At 40.9% G+C, this 24471-nt stretch overlaps 1 protein-coding gene across 1 annotated transcript in view; it reads right to left on the bottom strand.

The window, feature by feature from the left end:
• cdca2 (cell division cycle associated 2) overlaps positions 1-23064 on the bottom strand; it is a 34028-nt gene extending 10964 nt beyond the window's left edge. Inside the window, exons 1-11 of the mRNA XM_085367058.1 lie at positions 22872-23064; positions 22594-22730; positions 13866-14031; positions 13282-13436; positions 9019-9148; positions 5208-5530; positions 4281-4332; positions 4100-4174; positions 3545-3681; positions 3338-3400; positions 2998-3069 (exon numbers count right to left, since the gene is read on the bottom strand). Coding sequence (XP_085223184.1) covers positions 2998-3069; positions 3338-3400; positions 3545-3681; positions 4100-4174; positions 4281-4332; positions 5208-5530; positions 9019-9148; positions 13282-13436; positions 13866-14031; positions 22594-22730; positions 22872-23064 — 1503 coding nt within the window. The remainder of the gene's footprint in view (positions 1-2997; positions 3070-3337; positions 3401-3544; positions 3682-4099; positions 4175-4280; positions 4333-5207; positions 5531-9018; positions 9149-13281; positions 13437-13865; positions 14032-22593; positions 22731-22871) is intronic.
• Positions 23065-24471: the final 1407 nt, after the last annotated feature.

Raw genomic sequence — 24471 nt, 5'->3', positions numbered from 1 at the left:
TTAAGAAAACAAAATATAAACAGTCGGAAGAACAGAATCCAACTGCCAGTTTAGTAAAACCAGAAGACGAGACACTGTGCAGTCCCCACAATCCTTTTAGTAAACCATCACTCATTCCTGCAGCCGCATCTGCAGCACCACCCATATCAGGAAGAACATAATAATCCCTTATTAAGTGAAAACTAGAGATCACAGTAGTTTTGTAGTAGTTTAAAAGGGTTGAAAACAGACCCCACTGAGTAGATATAATATAAAAAGTACGAAATAAAGATGAACAAAGGGAAAGTTACAGTAGAAATTATCTTTAGAGTATTTGAAATTAATAATAGCAAGGATAACAACCTGTAAATGACGAAGAATGTAATGATGTCTATCAAGTGCCTGTGCAATCACTTCATACCCACATATGGCATCCCAGCTTTGATACGATCAGACAACGGCACTCATTTTGTAAATGATGTCATCACTAAGGTCTCTGAAGCACTCGGTTTCAGCATAAAACACCACTGTGCTTATCACCCTCAGAGCGCAGGCCTTGTAGAGAGAACTAACGGCACTATAAAACAAAGGCTCAGGAAATGCATGGCAGAAACAGGAAGGCCGTGGCCTGAATGTTTGGGTTTAGTGAAAATGTGGATGCGCTTAACGCAAGGCTCCCATAAACTAACTCCATTTGAAATCATTCATGGCAGGCCGTTCCCACTGCCGATCACCAGTCAACCAATAGACAAATCAATCAGAGAAAACACATTAGCAGAATGGATGTCTAAGCTATTGGAAAACAAAGAGATCATTGTACATAATCAACAACCTGATGATGTTTCTCCAGTGTCTTGCAGACTAAAGCCCGGTGACTGGGTTCTGATCAAGGTGCTCCAAAGGAAAAACTGGAGCACACCCAGGTGGGAGGGGCCATACCAAGTCCTCCTCACGACACCGACCGCTTGCAAAATTGCGGAACGACCATCCTGGATCCATCAGAGTCACTGCAGGCGAGTAAGTGAAGCCATCTAAACACAGCTGACAGCAGGCTTGCCCACTTGTTGTGATCTCGCCCGGTGGAGGGGTCAGCTTTCCTGGCCGGGGGGTCTACTCGCGACAGGAGGGTGTGTCCCGTCGTCATGAGGTGGTGGCTCTTAATAACTGCAGTGGCCCTGACCATGGCCGGGCTCCTCATCTTTGCTTCCGTGAGGGACAACAAGAAAAGGCAGACACTGTATGACAAAGGAAAGTACACCAAGTTTCCCCATGGCTACGCCACTAACTTCTGGTGGCAGTTTATGAACACTACAGCTCACTGGAATAATAAAACTGACTGCTATGCATGTACCCATATGCCCCTATCCTCGCAGACGTCTGGCCTGTGGCCGTACAGCATACCTGAAGATCGCAGTTGGTGTCTGTTGGGCCTGGCAACACATCCAGGCTACGGTACTCTTTGGTCCAAGGCCAACTACAGCATCCCAGCAAAAGCAACCTGGAGGTCATCATCACCCACAAATGTGAACTGTTCCGGACAGACCTACCTACTGACCTGGCCCCAAGTCTCAGACCCACTGCCTGATGTAATTCTACTGAACAAGCTGAACGCAGCGCAACTGCCAGTATGTGTGATGAACAATGGATCGCGGGCAGTGGGGGAGCTGCCTACTCACCTATCTACCGGATGCCACTACAAACAAAGACTCAGTACCAGACAGGATGTGCACGGACGGCACCAAGCAGTAAAGGAACCAGAGTTTCGCATCTGAGGAGGAGTGAAATTCTTACAGAGCTTGATCCCCGGCATTGGAGCTGCCGAGGTGCGGGATCATGTGGAGATCAACCGATATGCTCTGCTACGACGCATCAACTTTGACAAAGACCCTGGGACCGGCTTTAGCAGGAGAACAGAAGGCCATCAGAACGATGATGCTGCAGAACAGACTGACTCTAGACCTGCTAACAGCATCACAAGGAGGAGTTTGTAAGCGGAGACATTTATGAAGCTTTGCAGAATTTGACCATTCTGCAGAAATATGTCACTGACCACACATCTGGAGCAGCTACACCGCCATGTCTAAGAGTAATGATTTCAAAGATGATAACAACTACAATGACTGCTTATGTTGCCGTGCCTCAAGAAGAACAGCATCCCGTTGCAATTCTGTTAGAGGAGAACTTGTAATAACTGCTAATGAATGACGTGGTGATTAAAAATGACTTGTCAAGTGATCATGCACTGATTAACACATTAGTAGTTTATGCAGGTACAATATAAGGTTTTCATCCTTTTATTTTTTGTAGTTTTCGTTTTAAATATAAGGTTTTTATCCTTTATTTTTTGTAGTTTAGTTTTATTATTTTTTCTTGTTTATTCCACTTGTTATTTCATTTACTATGATTTTCATTTACTATGATTTTCTTTGTTCTTTTTATTATTTTATTTTGTTTTATTCTTTAGACCAAATGATTTCCATTTCTGCTATGCTGACATTTTGAAAATTAAAAAATTGCTTAAGATACTTAATAAATAACCTTCACAGACAATTGTTGTATACATTTAAAATAAGTTAAAACAGGAGGGAATGTTACAGGAAAAATGATTCTATGTTTCTTTACCTTCTTTTAAATGTGCAAGCATGCCCTTTTGTCTATGGTTAGATTAGTTTAGAATTATCTTTTTAGACTTTCTCAGCAAAGACATACTGTTTTGGGACATATTGTTTTAGATTGTTTTATCTCTCACAGCTTTCTCCCAGCTCTCTGCTGACGAGACTAGCGCCACATATGGAGTTGTTTATTTTATCTGTTTTGTATTTTCTTATCCTGTTCTCACTGTCTTTCCTATAAAAAGTGCCCAGCCTCTGTACACGTTGTGAGTTGTTCTGAACAGCTTACCCGTGTGCACGTTAAAGCATAAAAAGTGATCTTGTCTCATTGTGTCTTTATTTCTCCTGGGTCTTTTACAGAGTTTTCCCCCAACAGAAATCAAACAAGCACACTCATCCAACTCACCTTCATCTTCCCAGAGGCCAACTTGGCAGCAGACCGTGCCGACCTCTTCACAGGTTCACTCTCTTCTGGCAGCTGGGGGAACAGAAACATTTACCCCAGGATATATTATATAGACACTCTCTCTCTCTCTCTCTCACACACACACACACACACACACACACACACACACACACTACAAGTCCTTAAATGTGATTAAGCTCACATCCAGCAGAATTAAACAGTAGATTAGATTGGAACATGTTATGACCTCCAAATGATTAAGAAAAGAAAAAAAAGGCCATCTTTGCTTCTAAATGGACATTTGTACACGTGAATCATGCAGTTTATGGGAACAGCATACCTTCCTCTTTCGGCTGCTGGAGCAAGCTTGAGGTTCGCTTCCAAGTCCTTGTTTTGGTGCTGACTGCAAGAGAAAATTGCACAGAATAAAATTCTCTAGAGGATGGTAATAAATTATTTTGGTAGAGTATTTTGTTTAACATTCCCATGAGCTCACAGAGATGTATCCTAGAATTTGAAGAAAAAAAAAATCTTAAATGTGGCAGACCTTTCTCCTTCTGTTGCTGGATCGGGCTGCAGTTGGACCTCCAACTCCAGCGTCTGGTTGCTTCTCCTTCTCTGGCAGGGAGTCAGGCTCAGACTGGTCATCCATCTGGGAGGTTGTGCTGGGGTTGGTGTCAGACTCTGGGGGAAAACCTACAGTATTACAGCTGAAAAGACTTCTGTTTGAGATTATAGCAATAACTGATTATAACAACTCGGCTGATTAGCGTGGAAAAATGATTCACACAAATTAATACAGTCCAACTGACAAAAGGAACTGTGCAGCTTTTAAACCAACAGGAGGAGGTTTAAGGATGCCTCTCATTCTGACTTCTCTGATTGTTTTAATCTTTCTTTTATAATTAGAGAGGCAGAAGGCGGCTTAATTTCTTAATATGATGTAAAAATAAAAATCCTGACGTGATTCAGCTCCACACAACAAGGTCTTTTACGCTGGTGTACTCAGATTTGCTGGAGAAATAGAGGTTACAGAAGTAGATCGATGAGGACAGGAAGCTAAGTGACAATTAAAAGAAAAAAAGCTATGACAGCTGTTTACCTGTCAGAAGCTGAGAGAGAGACTCCTCGTAGAAGGCACTGTTTAAATTCAATGGCTGGGCATCCCACGCCCATTCTGAAAATGAAACAAATGAAAGAAAGCTGTTATCGTATCAGAGCTGAATTGCATTCCACTGGAGACAATAAGCCATCTCTCTCAGGGTCAATAAACTGTAATCAACCTGTATCACTCGCCACAGCAGAGCCAATCTCCTCCACCGAAGGGAAAACAATCTAGGACCAGAAAATAGAAAAGCAGTATTATTTACTGATGACTAATATTTATAATCAAGACCAGATCGTGGGTCATATCCTGAGCCTTGCAGAGAACAGACAAGAGCTAACAGCAGCAGGTAGCAGACAATAATTGTTACGCCCCCACATGAAAGCAAGGCGAAGAGGGTGGGGGACAGTAACAGTTGGATCCGGGTTGAAATGAAAAGGACACCAGGCAGAGGTGTTTAACACAAAATAAATCTATTATAATTAATTAACCCAATAATCATATAAGCAGTAACAAAAGAAGGAGACAGCAACGCTGCTTTAATGATAAATCAGACAGGCCAACCCAAAGAGATGGTGACCGCTTCAACTAAGAAAACAACTATAAGGCTTCAACAGAAAAAGACAGCAACGCTGCTATTAGCAATAACCAGGCAGGCCAAACCAAGAAATGGAGGCCGCCATCACTTAAGCAAAACCACTGCCCAGTTGAGTTACTCGCAACAAGCCACGCACGGTGGGTGGGTGGGTCGGTCGGTCGGTCACTCACTCACTCACTCACACTGCTCTCCTCCAGCTTATTTCACCTCTGGAAGGTAATTGGTGGTAAACGAAGGCAGATGAGCAGCAGGTGGGGTAGAGAGAGACAAGGGGAGGGACAAGAAAGAAGGAGGAGGAGAGGACAACACCACGCCCACACACTCCCACGTCCTCACAGGATGTAACAATAATAGATAACAGGGCGGTTACAAACAGACGAACAAATTATCTTGTGGAAAGCCTGTTTGTAGCTGATGTCATTGGAAAATGTTAATGTTTTGTAACTAAGATTTTATTACATGTAAAGTGTAATCATCATACTGGCAACACAGTTTAATCTCATCTACCTTTCCCTCCTCTTCGTCTCCCTCAGAGTGCATTCTGGACTTGCAAGGCATTGTGAGTGTAGGAGAAGCACCAAATGCAGTCGGGCTGCTGAAGTCGGGCCGACATTCGGGTGTCTTGGATTCACTCTGCGGTGTCTTCAGCACTGAACGAAGGTGTAAGCTCCCACCAGGAGTTTGTGGTCGGGCCGGTGTGCCTCCCTTTTGTAACGGGGTGCTCGGAGGCAGGTTCTTATCGAAAAACTCAGGAGAGAGGGGACCTCCAAAACGCACACGTTTCTTCTTCTTTGTCATCGTTGTGGGTGTCCCGTTGGACTCTTCCTCTCCTGCAAGATAGAAAATCCATACAATGCACAAAAATGTACTTTCTTTTCTCCAGGAGTCATTGTGTAATAAACACCAAGAGAGACTTTGAGATATTATAGATTAGCCTTGTTTTGTCTAAACATCATCTGAAACGTGAATAAACACTGAATTAAGGTTTTTGATAGAGGAAAAAAGTCAGACCGGCATAGTTTGTATATTTGTAAGGCTGAAAATTTGTTTATCAACATGACAATCCAATCCACCAAAATCCAGGTCTTCGTGTCAGAGTTACAATTAGGTTATTGTTAGGTTTAGGGTAAGGGTTAGGCATTCATTTTTGATGTTAGGGTTAGGCTAAGCAGGTAGGGAAAGCATTATGTCAATGGGATGTCCCCACAAGGATAGCAAACCAGACGTGCGTGCGTGCGTGCGTGCGTGCGTGTACGTAGCCAGTGTCGGTATAAGACTGTCGAAGTTACTGTTTAAAGAAGAAGAAGAAGAAGAAAAAAAAAAAAAAAAAAAAAAAAAAAAAAAAGATGTGCATGATGACAAAATGAGAAAACATTTTTTTAAAGTTGTGTATTTGGAATCAGTACATTCTGATCTGGTATTTACAAATAGAAGTGGGTGTTTGGTGCAGCAAGACACATCACACAACTGTTATCAGACTAGGGCTGCCACAAACGATTATTTTGATAGTCGACTAATCAGAACGTGCATCTATTGGACGTAAAACGTACAGCTTATTGCACCAGCAGCATCTGCTCTTATATAACTATCATTAGCTTACAGCTTGAAGTAGAGCTGGGCGATAGAACGATAACGATATGTATCGCGATATAACTTTTCCTCGATAGAAAAATTAAGCTATCGCGATAGACCTTGCCGCTAGTCCTCTTTAAAAAAAAAAAAAAAAAAAAAAGAACAGCCAATCCAAATTAAGTAGCGCAGAGCCGAACCAATCACAGCCGCAGCGTCACGTCGCGTGACTTGTTACGTACAGCACAAGTGCCAAGCCGCACGTGTGTTTGTTTGGGAAGCAGCCAGCGGGTAATGGAGGAAATGAGTGTGCCGACTAGAAAAATCAACCGAGCGTGACCGAAGGTTACCGAAGAGAAAACAGATGATGGTTCCAACGCCGGAGAGATTGTCGAACGGAAGAGCCATAGAAGTTCCGTAGTGTGAAGGTATTTCGGCTATTTCAAGTCTGACAAAAAACAGCGTAGCGTGCACTGTAAATTGTGCCGAAAGCAAGTCTGGAAATACAATAAACTGGTGCATGCGCTACGTCCACACGTACCCGGGTATTTTTGAAAACGCAGATTTTTCTATGCGTTTGCACCTTTCGTCCACACGTAAACGGCGTTTTTGGTCACTGAAAACAAAGATTTTTAAAAACTCCGGCCAGGGTGGATATTTTTGAAAACTTCGTTTTTGCATTTACGTGTGGACTAGAAAAACGGAGAAAACGCAGCGTCCAAGATGTGCGCATTTGTTTGACGTCACACTGTGCGCCACGTTATTGTTTCGGTGAAATGAATTTCTACAATACTGTTACTGTTAATTCTACTCTCTGCAGTGTTTAAATGCTTACATATACACACAGTTACTGTCCCTCCACACATACGACTCGGTTCTGCTTCTATGCCCCAGCTTTGTTTACTTTTTCCCACCGAGGCTTCTAGACTTCTGATTGGCCAACATTTCTGCACGGTTAGGAATCTAGCTCCACCTGCTGCTTTGGTATGTTCATAGCAGCGTTTTCCTTCATTTCTGCCTTTATGTGTGGACGGGATTATTTTTTAAAACGAAAACGGAAAATCTCAGTTTTCAAAAACACCCGTGTACGTGTGGACGTAGCCTCAGTCTCTGACTGGAAGCGCTAATTCGTCATTCGGCTTTTGTCAGACTAAAGTAACTGTTAAAACTGTTTGAAAAGCTCAGCTATACAACAAGGAGAGATTGAGAATTTCCTTTTAGTTCTCAGTTTATTTGATATTGACAAAAGTTAGTCAGTTTTGTCTGTTCTTCTGTAAAACAAACTAAGATTTATTTTTAGAATTAATACTTTATTTCTAAGTGGAATTGACAATTTAGTCTGTTTCGTTTGTTCTATTTTGAAACTTAAACGCTTTAGCGGCTGCCTTTTGTGTAGTTTGCAATATTTGCCTTTATTTATCTGAAAAAGTCTCATGTTCCTTAAGTACATCTACCCTGTTGAACTTATTATGGGAAATAAATATTTAAATAAAAACAAGCTGCTGATTATTTCACATTTTACTTGTGAGCAACGGCACATTTAAATCTTACAAATATAGTTATTTGGCTTATATCGTGATAGATATCGTTATCGCCTGAAATGAAAAAAACATATCGTGATATGAAAAAATCTTATATCGCCCAGCTCTAGCTTGAAGTGTTTTTACGGTATGTGCTAACTAAAAATAAAGACAAGATGATAGTTTATTACATTTTAATGAAATATGCAGGTTGTTTCAGTGAAGTTTAATAAACTCAGCCGTCTGCTATCTAAAATATAACAGGACACCGGAGTATATTCTCGAGCATCTCACACTTTTGATAATCAGCTGTCTGCTTGACGTTTATTCAGCTGTGTAAAAACTATAACTTTATTTCTCAGCCAAACCGATTTACTCAGGAACAAATAAAATACTAAAAAAGCCAAACAATAACATTTTGAAGTTATCTAAGTGACTTATATATCATGCTTAACCTGAGTAGCGAAAGACGGCGGTGGGTTTGAAAACGATTTGCCGGGAGTCCGGTGTTCTCACCGGCTCTAGTGAGCGTTAAACCCCGGCTAGATATCGAGCTAGTGGGTAACAGACGTCTCCGAAAACGTCGGAGCGCTTTTGAAAATATGTGGTGTCTTGATAAACTGAGCAGATATTTGAGGTTTACACAGCTACATTCTTGCCTGAAAATATGTTAAACATTTATTTTGTGACCCAGAAAGAATAATAAGAGTAATATTAAAACTAACTAGCTGCCGCCATTGTTGGAAACTGAGCTGGGCTGCGCTATGAATTCTGGGACACAGCTTCTTCTTCTTCGGGGTTTAACGGCAGTTGGCATCCTTGTACATGCAGTGCTGCCATCTTCTGTTTCAGTCCGTTATTACACTCTTAAATCCTGCTACTTATTCCTGCGTCATTTGGGATCTTACAAAGCTTCAAACGACGCGTCGACGATTTTAATCGACTAATCGTGGCAGCCTTATATCAGACCATATTGGCCTTTTTTTTCTCTTTTTTTTTTTAAATTAATTCACCAACGCTCTAAACTGCTTATTGCTAAATACATGCATGATGTTCTTCACTACGGCAACTCAAACGAACATCGACTTCTTCGCTGAATATGCACCAATTCAGCCGAGCGGAACCTTTGGCTACACTGGAGCAAGCCACTGTGCATCGAGCCTCAAAGGCTAAACCAAGATAAAAGGTCAGTTACTCTAACAAGGCCACAGAGAGCGACATGTGCTCACCTGTGGGCTTCATCTCCGGCAACAAAGGGAGTGAGGGGATGCGGAAGGGGGAGGAACGCTGCGGTGGCGAAACGGCTGCAGGATCATCAGGAGGTGGTCGGCTGAGGCTTTGGAGTTCAAAGACCTCATCCTATTAAGAGAGCACACATGAGAGCTTTCATTCTGTAGTTCAAGGACAAGGACAGAACACAGAGAACAGATATTTGCATTTTAGCCAAGACTAGCATAATTTTTTGTACATAAAATCCAGAAGGACACTGGAGCACAGAACAACCATAATCATTTCATCTAATCAGTTCACAGCAGGCATCCTTTAAATATCTTTTTTTGCAGACACTTCTGATGAGAGCAGGAATTGCTCAGTTATCATGAATAGCCCCAAAAATCACTTGGAAAAGATCAGAAGGCATAACCGAGAATGTTCTACCTTATATGAAAGCACAAACAAGAGGACACGAGTGTGAAAAGGACTCCGAACAACAGAATAGTAACATTTCTAAAAACTGGGCTTATTTTCTGTTTCCTAGCTTGACAACAACCATCAACACATCAGATCAAAATATTTAAGCTGAAATACTGACACATACTATATTGCCAAAAGCATTCACTAGTCTGCCTTGATATGCATATTAACTTCAGTAACATCCCATTCCTAATCCATACGACTTAATTTGATGTTGGTCAACCTTTTGCAGCTATAACAGCTTCGACTCTTCTGTGAAGGCGTTTCACAAGGTTTATGAGTGTGTTTATGGGAATTTTGACCATTCTTCCAGAAGCACGTCAAACACTGAAGGTCTGGCTCACAGTCTCAGCTCTAATTCACCCCAAGGTGTTCTGTTGGGTTAAGGTTGGGTTCTGTGCAGGCCAGCCAAGTTCTTCCACACCAAACTCACTTATCCATGTCGTGTCATTGTGCTGGTGCACAGTCAAGTTGGAACAGGAACAGGACATGCCCAAACTGTTCGCACAGCATGAAATCATCCAAAATGTCTTGGTATGCTGAAGCATTAAGAGTTTAACTAGAAGTAAGCTGCCGAGCTCAGCTCCTGAAAAACAGCCCCACACGATGATTCCCCCCCCCCCGTCCAAACTTTACACTTGGGTCAATGCAGACATGGAAACTTATTCCATGAAGCTCTCTATGAACTGTTCTTGAGCCAATCTGAAGGCCTCCCACATGAAGTTTGGAGTTCTGTAGCGACTGACTCATAAAGCCTGAGGATTTAACTTTCATTCTAAACAGTTACAGACCATCACTGGCCCACTGCCAAACTGTACATGCTGGATGATGTTGTAGTCAGTGTAATGTTCACCACAGTACCTCCAGACTCTTTCATACTTTGTCAACTGACCTCATTAAGAACCTGCTTTCATCTGTTAATAGAACAAGCCACTGATAGCAAGGCTGCTAGTTGTGCAGTTTTCTTCAGAAAGCCAAATGAGCTGCACAGTGCTGGGCTGTTAGATGGACCAGTGTATACCGAATTCATCTGCCCAGTTATCACCAGAGGGGTGTGCTATAAAGCAACTTTGATATATTCAGACTTTCCTTGTTTTAGCTGGCTCTACAAAACCTGAAATCCCAGTGGGAAATCAAGGGTACCACAACAAAGTCTGTGTCTTGGTGACACTGAAAACTAACTTTAAGCTTGACATATCTCGCTAACCCATTAATCTTGTTTTGTGGTACAGTCATCTGTGTGACTGCAGCTATGGCTGGGCCATATCATACCGTTCACGGTAATACCAGTATGTTGGGCAACGATAAGAAAATGAAATCTCGCGATAGAATATGGGTAAAACGTGCATGCGCAGTGCCTTTGTTTACATACGCACATGGCGGGAAAAGCATAGCAGAGAATGAGAAGAGCAAAAGCGGATAGTTGAATAAAACGGATGAACCAGAATTGGTTTGTAAAAATGCTGCAACTTCAGTGGTGTCGAATAGGGCTGGGCCATATTATACCGTTCACGGTAATACCGGTATAATGTTAGGCAACGATAGGAAAATGAAATATCGCGATAGAATGGGAGTAAAACGCGCATGCGCAGTGCCTTTGTTTTCATACGCACATGGCCGATTGTTGAGTGAAACAGATGAACCAGAATTGGTTTGTAAAAATGGTGCAACTTCAGTGATGTGGAACTGGTTTGGTGTTTGTCCGTCAGATACACGACAAAGCACATTTTTTTGCAGAACATGCAAGCGGCCGTTGTTATTGTCATATTTGTCGGACTAAGATGCTCTTAAATCTGGGAGTAATCTGGGTCCTAAACTCCGTATTCTTCAGGTCAAACAACACTGCAGCATCACTTAGAGTTAAAAACTGTCTAAATTCTTTCATCTTTAATAAAATGATCAGCATTGCTGCTTTACCAGGTGTAACTATAAAGTTTAACTTCCAGGCATCCATGAAAACAAAAGTTATTACATTTAACGGAGTTAGAAGTTAGCAGGAAGCTAGCGGAAGTTAGCTCGCTAGTTTCGCTAGTTACCTAAGCATGATATAGCATGTTCTGACGGAGAGATTTCTGAAAAAAATCAAACGTGCAGCTCTGCTATCACTTCCAACATAAATGAAGACAGGAAACTAAACAGCATTGACGTTTGTAGGGTTACTGAAGTTGGGCTAGCTGGTATATAATGATGTGCTACGTGATCGCTAGCGACACAGCTATGTTAGCATAACATAAACAGTGAAGCTGGAGGACGAACACTAACACTTTTCCACTTATAAAAGTTAACGTGAAGGTTCTTCATGGTTAGAGACAAATGCAATCGCATGGCAGGATACTGTAAACGGACCAAACTTCAGTCAGGAGAACAACTGAGATAATCCATCCACAATACGAGGTTAGTCATTAATATACTGCAACAACATGGGAATAGAGCAGCTGCCAGAGAATTCAACATTAATGAATCAATGGTACAGAAGTGGAGGAAGCAAGAAGAATGAGTTTAATAAAGTTTGATTTATCTGACTGCTTTGTTTCGCTTAATGTGCCTTATAATCCCGTGCACCTTATGGTCCGAAAAATGCGTACTGCACACTGCAGTTTAATGTTGCAAAGCACCTCTTTTTAACTTCAGTGGATATTATACATGGTTATGCTCAGGATATGTCAGCCCATTTCTACTGGAAATGCCTTTTGGTTAAACTTTCAGCAAGGAATTTGCATTTGCACTGTTACATTTTTATAAAGCTTTAATGTACATAAAAACCAGCTTCTTGTTTAAGTGAAAATAAATGGAAGGTTGTCTTTTTGCGCTAGTAATGTTGTGGAGTTGTATTTTGTCTCGCATCAATTATATCGTCGGTTATATCGTTATCGCAAATTTTCAAATATATATCGTGATAAATATTTTTGGCCATATCGCCCTGCTCTAGTGTGGAACTGGTTTAGCGTTCGTCCGTCAGATATACAACAAAGCACTATTTTTGGTAGAGCATGCTAGCGGGCCGTCGTTATTACCGTGTTTTTTGGAAAATACGGCACACTTAAAATCAATCCTTTGATTTTTCTTAAAATCGACAGTGCGCCTTATAATCCCGTGTGCCTTATGTATGAACTCTGGTTGTGTTTACTGACCTCGAAACAATTTTATGTACACGGCACTCGAAAATCTGTCAAATGTTTTAGTGCGACTTTGCTAAGCTACGAAGCCGCACCGCTTGATGAATTGTCGAAGCATAACGGCTATCGTAGGCAGGAGCCTCGCGGAGTGATACGTACTGTGCTTCAACATAATATTACCGTGTTGTGTGTGTATAACCTCTTTTTAAGTTTTGTGGATATTATACATGGTTATGCTGAGGATATGTCGGCCAGTTTCAGCTGGAAATGCCTTTCGGTTAAACTGTCAGCAAGAAATTTGCACTGTTACATTTTTATATAACTTTAATGCACATAAAAAACAGCTGCTTGTTTAAGTGAAAATACATTGATGTCTTTTTTTTTTTTTTGCACTAATAAAGTTGTGGAGTTGTGAAGTGTTTTGTCTAGTGTAGGGAGAAAATTTTTTTAACTGGCAGTGTTTTCTCAAACATCAAAGTGCTCTTTGGTTTATTTCTCCTTTTGGAAGCTTGTAGTCAAAAAAGGAAAAAAAAAATCCTGTTTGGCCCTGAGATCTACCGTTCATAAAGGCGTTAAAAATAATCGACGGCTTCAATGGGAGCCAGGCACACAGAGGTAAAAACCTTTTAGCTAAATTATCTACAGCAGTCAGTTAAGTGAGTGAGTCAGAGTGAGTCGGTGTACCTCCTGCTCCATCAAAGTGGAGGAGAGGGTAGGCATGCTGGCCTCTCTAATCTCCACACTGCAGCCTTCGGGGGGGCTGCTGGTGCGCCTCCTCTTGCTGGGTGTAGGCATCATTGGAGGGTCGTTCTCCTTCCCTCCATCATGGCTGTTCCCATCTGAGAGTGAAAAAAAAAAAAAAAACCATCAATCAAAAAAGGCATATTACATAAACATAGAAAAACAAATGGGACTTGGGAGCATCTAAGTTAAATGAAAAGAAAATATCAAATTTCAAATAATATATGATAAAAACACAGCTTGGGGTACAAAAAAGGAAAAAACAAACAAACACCTTTGATCAGAGGAATAGAGATAAAGTCTCACTTCAGTAACAAACAGCTTAGAAACTGGGCCCATTTAAGAAGATGACCAAGCTCAGAGGAGATCCCTGCTGTAAGATGTTGTCACAGTCAGGCTTATACGGTGCAGCGCATTAATCCACTGCTTTATGAACGATGCCTCTAGACATCATAAAGAAATCCTTCTGGCATGGATCCTCAATGAAAAATGAAACTATTAATCCTGTGGCAATGAGGCAGCCTCACCAGACAGATAATCTCTTGTCTTGATGCATCCTCCAGTGTTGCTGTCCTGCGCTGGCACCGGATCACAGGCATCATTCTCCTCCACATCCATCAGGCTCTGGAAGGAAGCCATCTTCTGCCTCAGCGTGGAGGCGACCCGGGGAAGGAAGGGGCTACTTCTGACAAGCTGAGAGTTGATACAGCAAAATAAACATATCTGCTCAGTGATGTGCATTGACAGGCCAGAGACTTCTGAAATTACAAAAGTGGTATTACAGAGTGGCAGCACATCTATCATGCAGATTTTTATCTACACAATCCGCAAGTGTTACGGTTTACTTCACCGAACATCATCTCACAGGGAAGTCACAATGAAGGGGCATCCACAACAGCAACGGTGCAACCAGAGACCACTGAACGTGAAACTGTAAGCAGTGGTCGGTGAAAGAATTGCTGGTGATGTAAACTGGATGGGCCGCAAGTTAAACCTTCAGCATTTTGAAGTAATCGATCCAAGTGCCTCCCAGTGAGAGTGAATGGTACCATTAACTAACATATGCAAGGGTGGTAAATAATTTGGAGCGTTACCTAGGCAACTGGAGCCTTTAATGCCGATTATTGACCAACTATCAGGTACAAAGCGATGCACAAACGAGCAAATAAGCTACATCCAAATGTAAAAGTTAAGTAAACTAAATAAATTAAAGGGGAGTCCTGAACAGTGAGATGTTATCCTGTAGGGGGTATTTTGTTGACATAGTTTGAGTCCATTGCTGCCCTCAGAGGAAAGATCAATGCCAATCAGTACAAAGTTGTTCAGCGTGATGATGAAACATTTCTTTCCTGAGAGTGGCGTTTTTTTACACCGATAGTGCCTCCGTCCACAGGGGATGAAGGCTCACTGAATGGTTTGATGAACACTTGTACAATCAATGCCAATGTGGACTGAAGCTCTTTTGGAGGAATACCAACATTACTAAGACACTCTGTGCCATTTTTTCCATTTAATTTGTCATTTACTGCATTTATGAACATTTCTTAAAAGCTGACTTTAAAGACAGGTGAGCTGAGACAGAAGTGTTGCATTTAAAAGCCCTTTCCATATAAATGTGCATTATTCAAAACCCTTTGTGTATTTCTCAGCTTTTAATAATTAGAGTAACAGGCTGATCTACAGTTGTGTTGTTGACAAGCAACATTTTTGCAACCAAACTGCAACAAACGTAACTAAACATGAGTAAGTCACACTCGGAGGGTGTCTGCTGTCTACTAAACTGAAAAACGCTCCAAAAAGCTGAGACATGGCAGACTGTGGTTCAGATCATGCTGAGAAGAATGATCCACGCCGGAGAAAAATCCTTATTTTGTAGACGTGTCAGTCGATGTTAACAGGAGTTTTGAAAACACAGAAGCGCATACAACAAAGTGAGCTTGCCAAAGTTGGGATTTCAATGCATTAGGCGGCTCGACAAAACCTAGAATCCCAATATGTTATGATACAGAGATAATCCGTATCATAACGGCATCTATTAACTTTCCTTTTTAACCCAGGCTTTCTGCTTTGCAGGCATCTAATGGTTTTTTTGGGGGGGGGATAAAATGGACCAATCAAACGCTGCCTACTTCAGTCAGGAGCAACAGGTCGTGGAGAAGGATAAACAATATAAAATACACAAAGAGAGAGACTGATGCCCGAGGAAAGCTGCAGAAAATAATTTAAATTCATAGTGAACGTATTTATTTTCAGTGATGCCATTCATCTGTAATTCATCAGCCTCACTAACATATTGCTCTGAAACTAAACTTTATCCCCAAGAAATGCACACAGATCACACACTGTCCCATAACCAAGGACAAGTGGAAATCACCTTGTGTTTATTTGATTGACTGTATAACCACCAACAGAATCAATATTTTTGTAATCCATCTTCAATTAGTTACAATCCCAACAGTGTAAAAAGGACCAAAACAACATGTTTTCAGATGTTCTGCCAAGCTAGCTGAATACACATGAACTTCTATGTTAGTGACACTAATACTCCTCCTCGAACATTCTGTCTCAGTTTTGTTCTGTGGCATTACTGACATGACTTGATGCTCAACAGGTCTGCAGCTATAACCCATTTCTGATAGTTATGAACAGTAATATCCAGTGGGAGGCTTTTGTTTGTTGTTTCTGCATACTCTGTCTGGCAGTAGCTAAGCATTAAAAAAACAAAAAAAACCCCAAGGAATATGAATCTCAGGCGGCTGAGTTACATCCAGTGAGACCTGAAGAGTCACTTTCTTTAACATGCTTCAGGTCAAATAGCGGTATTTTGATGCACTTTATGTAACAGATCAGGCATGAGAGACAGTTAAAATCCAAACAAACACATAAAGAAAAGCAGCTTTTGTGCTCTCTGCAGTTTTCATTATGGACCACATCCTTGTAGTATAGTCATATTAAAGGAGCCCCGAAACACTCAAAATTGTGTTTTCTGTCTGTTATGTATCCACGGCTTGCATGCGCCATATAGCGGGCAATGATTCTTCCCCTCTCTTCAAAGCTTCATATTTAAATGTAATGAGGGCCAGAAATATGCAGAACTACAGAACAGAAGAGCCCAAGCTCTGGCACTGCACAGACAGCTGATGCAGTAAGAAAATCTGGCCCTTTCTGCAAATTGTACTCTCTACAGCATGATATGATGCTAAAACAGTCATAGACTGCTTAAATAAAAGCATGAGTAATGTTTGGTTTTCTACATATGTCTCAATGACACAAACGTCTCTTAACAGCTCAAACCAGCAATGCTATTTAAATATCTTCTGAAAAGGGCTTATTATTCACTGTTTTTCATCACACTGCTATTTTTATTACACAAGCAAAGAAATGTGATAAATGTGATGTATGACTGACTGAATAATACTGCTCACCGTATTACCTTAAACATTTTTAAAGGTCAAACATAAGTAAAGATGCTGCCACAAAGACACATGCTGTTAATCAGAGTTCAGAGATTTCCTCAACTTGTGTTTAGATTGAAGTTTTCACGCTCTATAGTGTACAACACAGAGAGGTAGAACTACAAATGCGGTACAGTTTCTGTGTCAATCATTCACATCTGGCGGGCTGCGGAGCTTTTCACTGTGACAGTAATATCTTGTACGAAACTCTGCTTTATTTAACACCTTTTGCCAGAAGTCATTCTGTCATTCAAACGGCACTCTCACAGCAGGAGCTCTGTCATGTTTATGTTCTGCTCTGTTCATTTACTGCATTAAGCTAACGTTGATGCACAAAGCTACTGTCAATATTAACTTTCAGGGTACTTCAAAAGCTGATCATCGCTGCATACAGCAGCTTAGTGCAGCACAAAAAAAAAAGTATACAAACACCTACATAAGCAACTGTACTTCTTGTGTTGTCTGCCTGTATTCCCGCAGGTCACTGATTTATTTTAACTGAAGCTTATGCGAAGTTTAACAATGTGTGTTTAAAGGGGCTCAGATAGGATTTGTTAACAATTTCAATAATTAAAATAAAAAATGAATTACAGATAAAAGAGGAACAAGTGTAAGCTGTAAAGTAAATGTTTAGCAACTGTAAAGCTTAAAAGGCTTTATGTATCTCATTATCACACTGTCAAGTTTGCGAAACTATCCGTTTGATGTTATCTTATGAAACTAAGAGTTTTACAGCTTTCCTAGGGTTTAAAGTCACTACTGCCATCTTGGACTGTTAATTCAGGGTTGCTGGGACTGCTCCAAATGGGAAACCTAAGTTGAGGAGGTAATGAAGAGGTGCACGACAAGCTGAAATGACACCAAAGGCTGGCATGCACTGGCAGCACTTTTAAAAAACGCACTGCTATTCATGCAGGAGACAACAGTAGGCATAATCCAGATGTAAGCGTTCACATGCAGTCAGGCCTACATATTTTTGGACAAGGACACAGGTTTCATAATTTTGCTTCTGGACATCCCCACGGTGGATTTAAAATGGAGCAGTCTAGAGCTGACTGAAGCGCAGACCTTAATGCTTTAGTTAAACTAAATGTTTACATTAGAGGTTTAATAACAATTTAACATAATCCATCCTTTTACTCAGGCTATGAGATTTACAAGGCAAACAACTGACAGGATCATTTTATGTTAACAAAGTCTAGAGTTCATTGAATCTGAATTTGGCAACTGTTCATTGGAAATTCCAATATGTAATCAAACAGTTGTCAACGCAAGTGAACGAGGTAGAAAGCAAAAACCAGAACACACTTAACAGGGAGAGAGAAGAAACTTTATGAGCAGCAAATCAGCAGTTTGCTACATTCTCAGAAAGACCAAATGCACTTGTGAGCACTCTCAGAGCAAGAATCTTCCAACTGGGAGGCTCTCTGTGTAGAGTCTGCAGGTTCTACCTTTGTTGGTTCTGTCCATGTCAGTGTGATAGATGGACCGATCCAATATTACATATCGGTCCGATACTGATGTAAATTACTGGATTGGATATCGGAGAGAAATAAAAAATGTAATCCGATCCATTAAATATCACGAAAGCACCTCACAAAACTTGTGACACGGCGTAACTCGGCTCATAACCGTAGCACGTCGGAGCAGTGTGCTCACGTGATAGAGCGGCTGTGTGTATTTGTAGCCTCGCTTCCAAACCAGCATTTCATCTCCAATGAAGTTATCTCAGAGAGAAGTAAAGCAAGTGTGTAAGTTCATCTCTGAATGTTTGTAAAGCATTCCCACGTTAAGCTTAACAACCGATATATGGAGCGACTGCCTCTTCTTGCTGCTACTTCAATCGTGAAACTGATTAATGATCAGCTGATCGGCTTTTCTGTCGCGAGTCCGTCTCTCTTGTTTGTTTTTGGCCCACTTCGCGCCAGAAAGAGGAAACCAGCGGATGAACAACAGCAGCACGTTTAAGCTTGATAAGCTGTTGTTAGGATTTATTTAATATTACTTTCTACACCAGGATCCTTTTCTATGTAGCTGACGGCTGGTAACTTTGCAGGGGCGGATCTAGCAAAGTTTAGCCAGGGGGGCTGATAGGGCATGAACAGGGAAAAGGGGGCACAAAGACATACTTTTCTTTCTTATTCTCATTTAAAATGTCGAGCTTTTAATAAATAATTATCTGAATCTTACACCCAAAGTTTTAATCTGATGTAAAATATATAGAAGTCCATTACTGTATATAGTAACTGTTAAGTCTAATATACCCTAGTAAGCTATAATACTTTCTCCTTTGGGAAGGTACCACCTGTGCAGTCTGCAGTTCTGTTGAAGAAAGATGTTGAATCTAGGGCTGCACGATTAATCGTTAGAAAATCGCGATCTCGATTCATACTTATGTGCGATCTCATTTCCAAATGACAACGATTTAAAAAAAAAAAAAAAAAAAAAGACGACGATTGTACCGCATTTTGATCCGGGATGTAATCTGCATGAAAACAAGCGCTCACTCTTCCTGCTCAACAAATGACAAGGGCGGAGCCTTATACCACGTGATACAGAAGCTGTGCCGTGTGATGCTAAAATTAGCAGGGAAAAAACAACGGAGAGCACGTCAGGGATGACGAGAAAGTGACAGGAGAAAATCCATCTTGGTCAACCACCCAAACATCAATAACGGGAACCTTATACAGCGCTTCCCTATACACGCTGAACTTCCGCAGGCACAAAGAAATTACAGAGGCTATTACTTATCACCTGACCAAAGATATGGCTCCCATCAACACTGTGCAAAACGAGGGATTTAGGAAAATGATCAACACCCTAGACAAATGCTACACAGTGCTGTCCCGCAACTATTTTTCTATTGTTGCACTACCTGCTCTATACACGCAGCGTCGAGCAACGGTGGAGACGGAATTTCAAGCAGTACAACATTTTGCGGCAACCACAAAACGTGAGACATTTGTTGTTTTTATGTTTATTTATTGTTTTTATGTTCAGTCTCAACTGTTACGAAGTTGATGTGCAGTTAATAAGTGCAATAAATATTTATATTGGAAAAGAGAATCGTGATCTCAATTCTAAGCCAAAAAATCGTGATTCTCATTTTATGCAAAATCGTGCAGCCCTAGTTGAATCTATTTAATTATTCTTGAAAAATAATTTATTTCTGTGCATTTTGTTTTCACACTGCATCAAATTAAAGTTGATTATGTTGATTAAGCATCATGAGGTGGAGGATGGGGGGTGGTTCCCCATTTTTTTTTTTTGCTGGGAGTTTGCAACCCTATTAGTTAGGTTGCTTGATATTTCTGCTAAGTACTCTTTAAAACACCAGAATAGGAAGGATTGAGTAAGTTTAAGTTCATTAGATTGATCAGTTTTGCTGAACTATGAAACATTTTGGGTGCAGTGTATTTTTTTTTTTTTTATTTTTTTTTAACATACAGGTATAACAGAATAGCTTTAGTGTTTTTGTTTATTTAAACTTGAGTATGAACGTATACAAAATGCAGCAATATATTAAACAAAAATGTTTTGTTGATAAAAAAACAAAACAAAAAACAACAACACACTATATCGGATTCATATCGGTATCGGCAGATATCCAAATTTATGATTTCGGTATCGGACATAAAAAAGTGGTATCGTGCCATCTCTAGTCAGTATGAATGGCAGGGCTTGCAAAATCGCTAACCCGACGTCCTGGGGCTAGCAATTTTTCCAGTCGGGCTACCAAAATCCATCTCTGCCCTGCCCGTCGGGCTGTCATAGGAAGGAAAAATATATGTCAATGCTTTTGCATTCTTTCAGAAATGTAGCTGGGTAATTATGTCATTGGCATCGGTGAGCCACTGTCAATATGTGACATATTGAAGTCGCGTTTGAATTTGCGCTTGTTTTTTGCTTTCACTTTGCAATCGCGCGAACTGTGTATAGAGAGCGACAGCACTGATCTGTGAGTGATGATAATTTGCGCACCAATTCCTCTGACATCGTCTTATCGATCATTAGCTTACTGTGCAAACATGACAAGTGAAATCTCCCGCAGCTTAAACATGTGAGAGGTTGATCGCGCAGAGAATCGCTGAGTGTTATGCGAGTGTGTGTGTAAAAGCAGCAGGATATACATTTCAGTTCTGCTGAGCCAAATAAGACAGGTCAGGGTGAAGAAGTGACCGCAAAACGGAAAAGTTATGACAAATCAGACTATAAGGCAAAAAGAAAGTGCAGCTTTATGGTTTCATGGACAAAAGAATTTCTGTGGCTGCAATATGACGAGCTAAATAACCAGGGCTGAACATAAGTGGTCCGCAGGTGCGCATTCGCTGTCAAAATAAAAAGCACGCACAAGATAAGAAGTTGCAAAGCGTGTTTGCATACATAAGATTTTCAGGAGGAGGACAGACATTTGTTTAGAACTCTTAAAGATGTCAAAGAAGCTCCTTTAAGCAATTACTGTGATGTTCCTCCACCTCCAAACAAATGTCAGAAGGAGTCCGAACCACAAAAGAAGCACGTATTCTCGGGAAAGTGGTTGCAGGAGGTGAGCTGGCTTCAAACAAATGATGAACGCACAGAGATGTGGTGCGGAATGTGCCGTGAAAATCCCACTCTAGTGGACAAAAACACTGCTTTTTATATGGACGCAAACGCGCGTTGCAACTTCTTATCTGGTGCGCGTCTTTTATTTTGACAGCGAATGCGCACATGCGGACCACTTATGTGCACCCGTGTAAATAACATAATGTTCTTCCGGGTGTGTTGTTGGTTTTCCCTCGATTTCTGAGTCGACAAGCGCCTTTGTTACTGGGACCAGTCATTTTAAGAAAGGCCCCCATTAGAACCCATGAGAAATGCAAGAAATGCATTATTGCTCAGTCTGCAATATCTTTCCCAGAACAAACACCAATTGCAAAAAACATACTAAAAATAAACCTGAAAAATCTGTTTAGAACAGCGTACTATGTTGCAAAGAGTGAACTACCACTGGCACAATTTGGCAGTCTTTGCAAACTTCAAAAAGCAAATGGCCTCGATCTTGGTTCCACTTGCCTCTTACCCGTGACTTCATTGGAAATTTCAAATTCAGGATCTGACCCAGACTGATTCATGTCCTACACAGTTCTTACAAGTTCATAGAAATTTCTGTTCAATTAGAACCAAGTATTTGAGTTGATGACTGTAATTTTTATACAATGTTGTAATTTGTGTTTCAACAATTTTTTGATTAATGTTTTGTTTTCTGTTACAATATTATACTTTAATGTATAATATTGTAAAGGAAACAAAACAGGAAACAAAACATCAATCAAAAAAATTGCTCTCTTTTTTATTCGGGCTACTTAAATTTATTTTGGGCTACAAAAAACTGAAGAGTCCCTGCCCGAAGGGCTACCAGGGATTTTGAAATTTTGCGAGCCCTGAATGGTTATCCGTGAGTTAGTCCACAGTGTGCAGGGTGTACCCTGGCTCTTACCCTGTGACAGCTGGGACAGGCTCACCAACACTGAAATCTGAAAATGTGATTATGTACAGAGGCAAAATAACACAACTGTGCTGCTATTCCAGCTTTTATAGGTACGTCAGTATGTATGCAGCAGCGGCTGTGACAATTTTCATGTGCGTCTCATAAAGGACGACAGACAAAGCATGTTGTACAGTTGTGCACTGTACCAGTAATCTATGTCAGTTTCCATACTGATCCCAGCCAACTGAAAGCCAGAGCAGTCTGAACAACTGTCTGGCACTCTAATAGGATATGACAGATGCCAGATTTGCAACCCGAGAAGCATCTCACCTCTGGAGTTTGGGATGCCGGTGGAGTCTTCCTCTTCTGTTGTGCCATGAAGCAGATGAGAGAATTTGTCTCTGGGGAGCCCCGGACGCCAACACTGGACCTCCGCCTGGCTTTCAGCTGTGCTAGACGAGACTTATCTGTCAGGAGAGAGAGAGAGGCTTGGTGCTAGACTAACACTCAATCAAGTCCATATAACCTGCTCTGGACACCTTTACTTGCTCTCCACCAGTTTAAAAGCAACAGCAGCTGCAGCCAAATAACGAACCGTCCTCTCTCACCTTTGCGATTTGATGATGCTGCTGGGGTAAAACTCTGCACAGAGATGCCAAACTGACTTGGGGTGAGCTCAGAAAAATTCAGGGGGGCTGAGGTTTGATTTAAAACTGAGGGGGTGTCCTCTACTGAGGGAGGCGACACAGCTCCCTCCTGATCACCCTCACAGGAGACAGTGCTGATCTCTGCTGTAGCCATCTGCAATGAGAACATAAGCACGACTTATAAATGAAGTGCAAGAGAACCACAAGGACAGGTAGAAGGTCCTAGAGGAAACATGGATAACAAAAGCACGCGACTAAGTCGCATGCATTTCCATAACAAATGATTTCTGATGGAACGCGTGCTTTTAGACGAGTGCTGAGAACAGGATTTCACCCGTTACAAAAAGAAATCCCTCCAGGGGCATGCTAACACAGACAAACACATGAAGATTTACTCAGGAGCATTTGCACACGCTCCACAGTAACAGCGTGTAATGAGTAAAGAACTAGAAACGGTCAGGAGCGGCGGGTAGCTGCGCTTACATTCCTATCTCCCTGGGTTAGCACTAGCAACGGGCAACAAAATATTAAACCCACACGAAAAACGTTAGTTTGTGAAGACTTTACTCGTCGCTGGCTAACAGTAGTAGCAGCGGCGGTGTCACTACAGTGACAACAAGTTTAAAATCTTACCTTGTGGATTTAGATACTTTGGTTGTCTCTCGTTAAAAAATATATAAAAGAACACTCGGGTCTTTTATGTTATAAAAAGAACACAACAGTCTTAACGGACGTTTATAACAATATAAAAAGACTTTCAAAAAAAAGAGCAGAAGGCGATTCAAATCCCCCTCCACACCAGAGCCAGAGACCGCGTATAGATCCCTCCGCGAAATTGTCAGCAACGTTCGTGACTGCAGTTATATATTTTATTTTTAAGTATATTGCTGGGAAATTTAAAATATGAATAAAAATGACTCAGTTAAAAAAAATATAGAAAAAATATTGGTAACAACTGACAAAGTGTAGAGGCCTAACTAACTTCCGTATTTTCAAGCACTTTGAAAGCGGCCGGAACTCGTTTAATATGAATTGGCCAATTGAAATGAAAGAGAGATACCACGTGACTGTCTAACGTCAACAGAGAAAATAGGGTTGCTATTAAAAAAGTTTATTTTACGAAGCAAACACTTGTTTGTTGCCTAGGAAAAAAGAACTTGTTTTTTTATTATTCATTTTCATTTTATTTATTTTTTTTAACAGCGTTCTTGCTGTACTCCCTCAACTCTGCAAGGCCACATCTGCTGTTGGGTGCTCTGAAGCCCAGCTGCTGGAACTTAACTGGATCTCTCTCAAATTTAAATATCCACTCTGTAAGTAGACAGGCTCCTGTGCTTTTAGCATTTTCTTCTTGAAAATTGCTTATTTATTGTCACACATGTGATAAAGATGTGGGCTTTGAGTCAGAAAATGAAGCACGGTACACAGGCTGCTCATCTTTTCACAGTTAAATTGTAAAATTGTAGTAAATTGACCACAAAGCTTTCATTTACATTTACACTCCACCAAAAAATTAAAACAAAACCCCAAAATGAATGCCACAGTGGGAAAAGCAATATTT

The sequence above is a fragment of the Diplotaxodon limnothrissa genome, linkage group LG12 (assembly GCF_057381915.1).
Source record: "Diplotaxodon limnothrissa isolate DT_005_m linkage group LG12, D_limnothrissa_male_GT1.1, whole genome shotgun sequence".
NCBI lineage: Eukaryota > Metazoa > Chordata > Actinopteri > Cichliformes > Cichlidae > Diplotaxodon > Diplotaxodon limnothrissa.
This window is presented reverse-complemented; position numbering and strand designations above follow the sequence as displayed.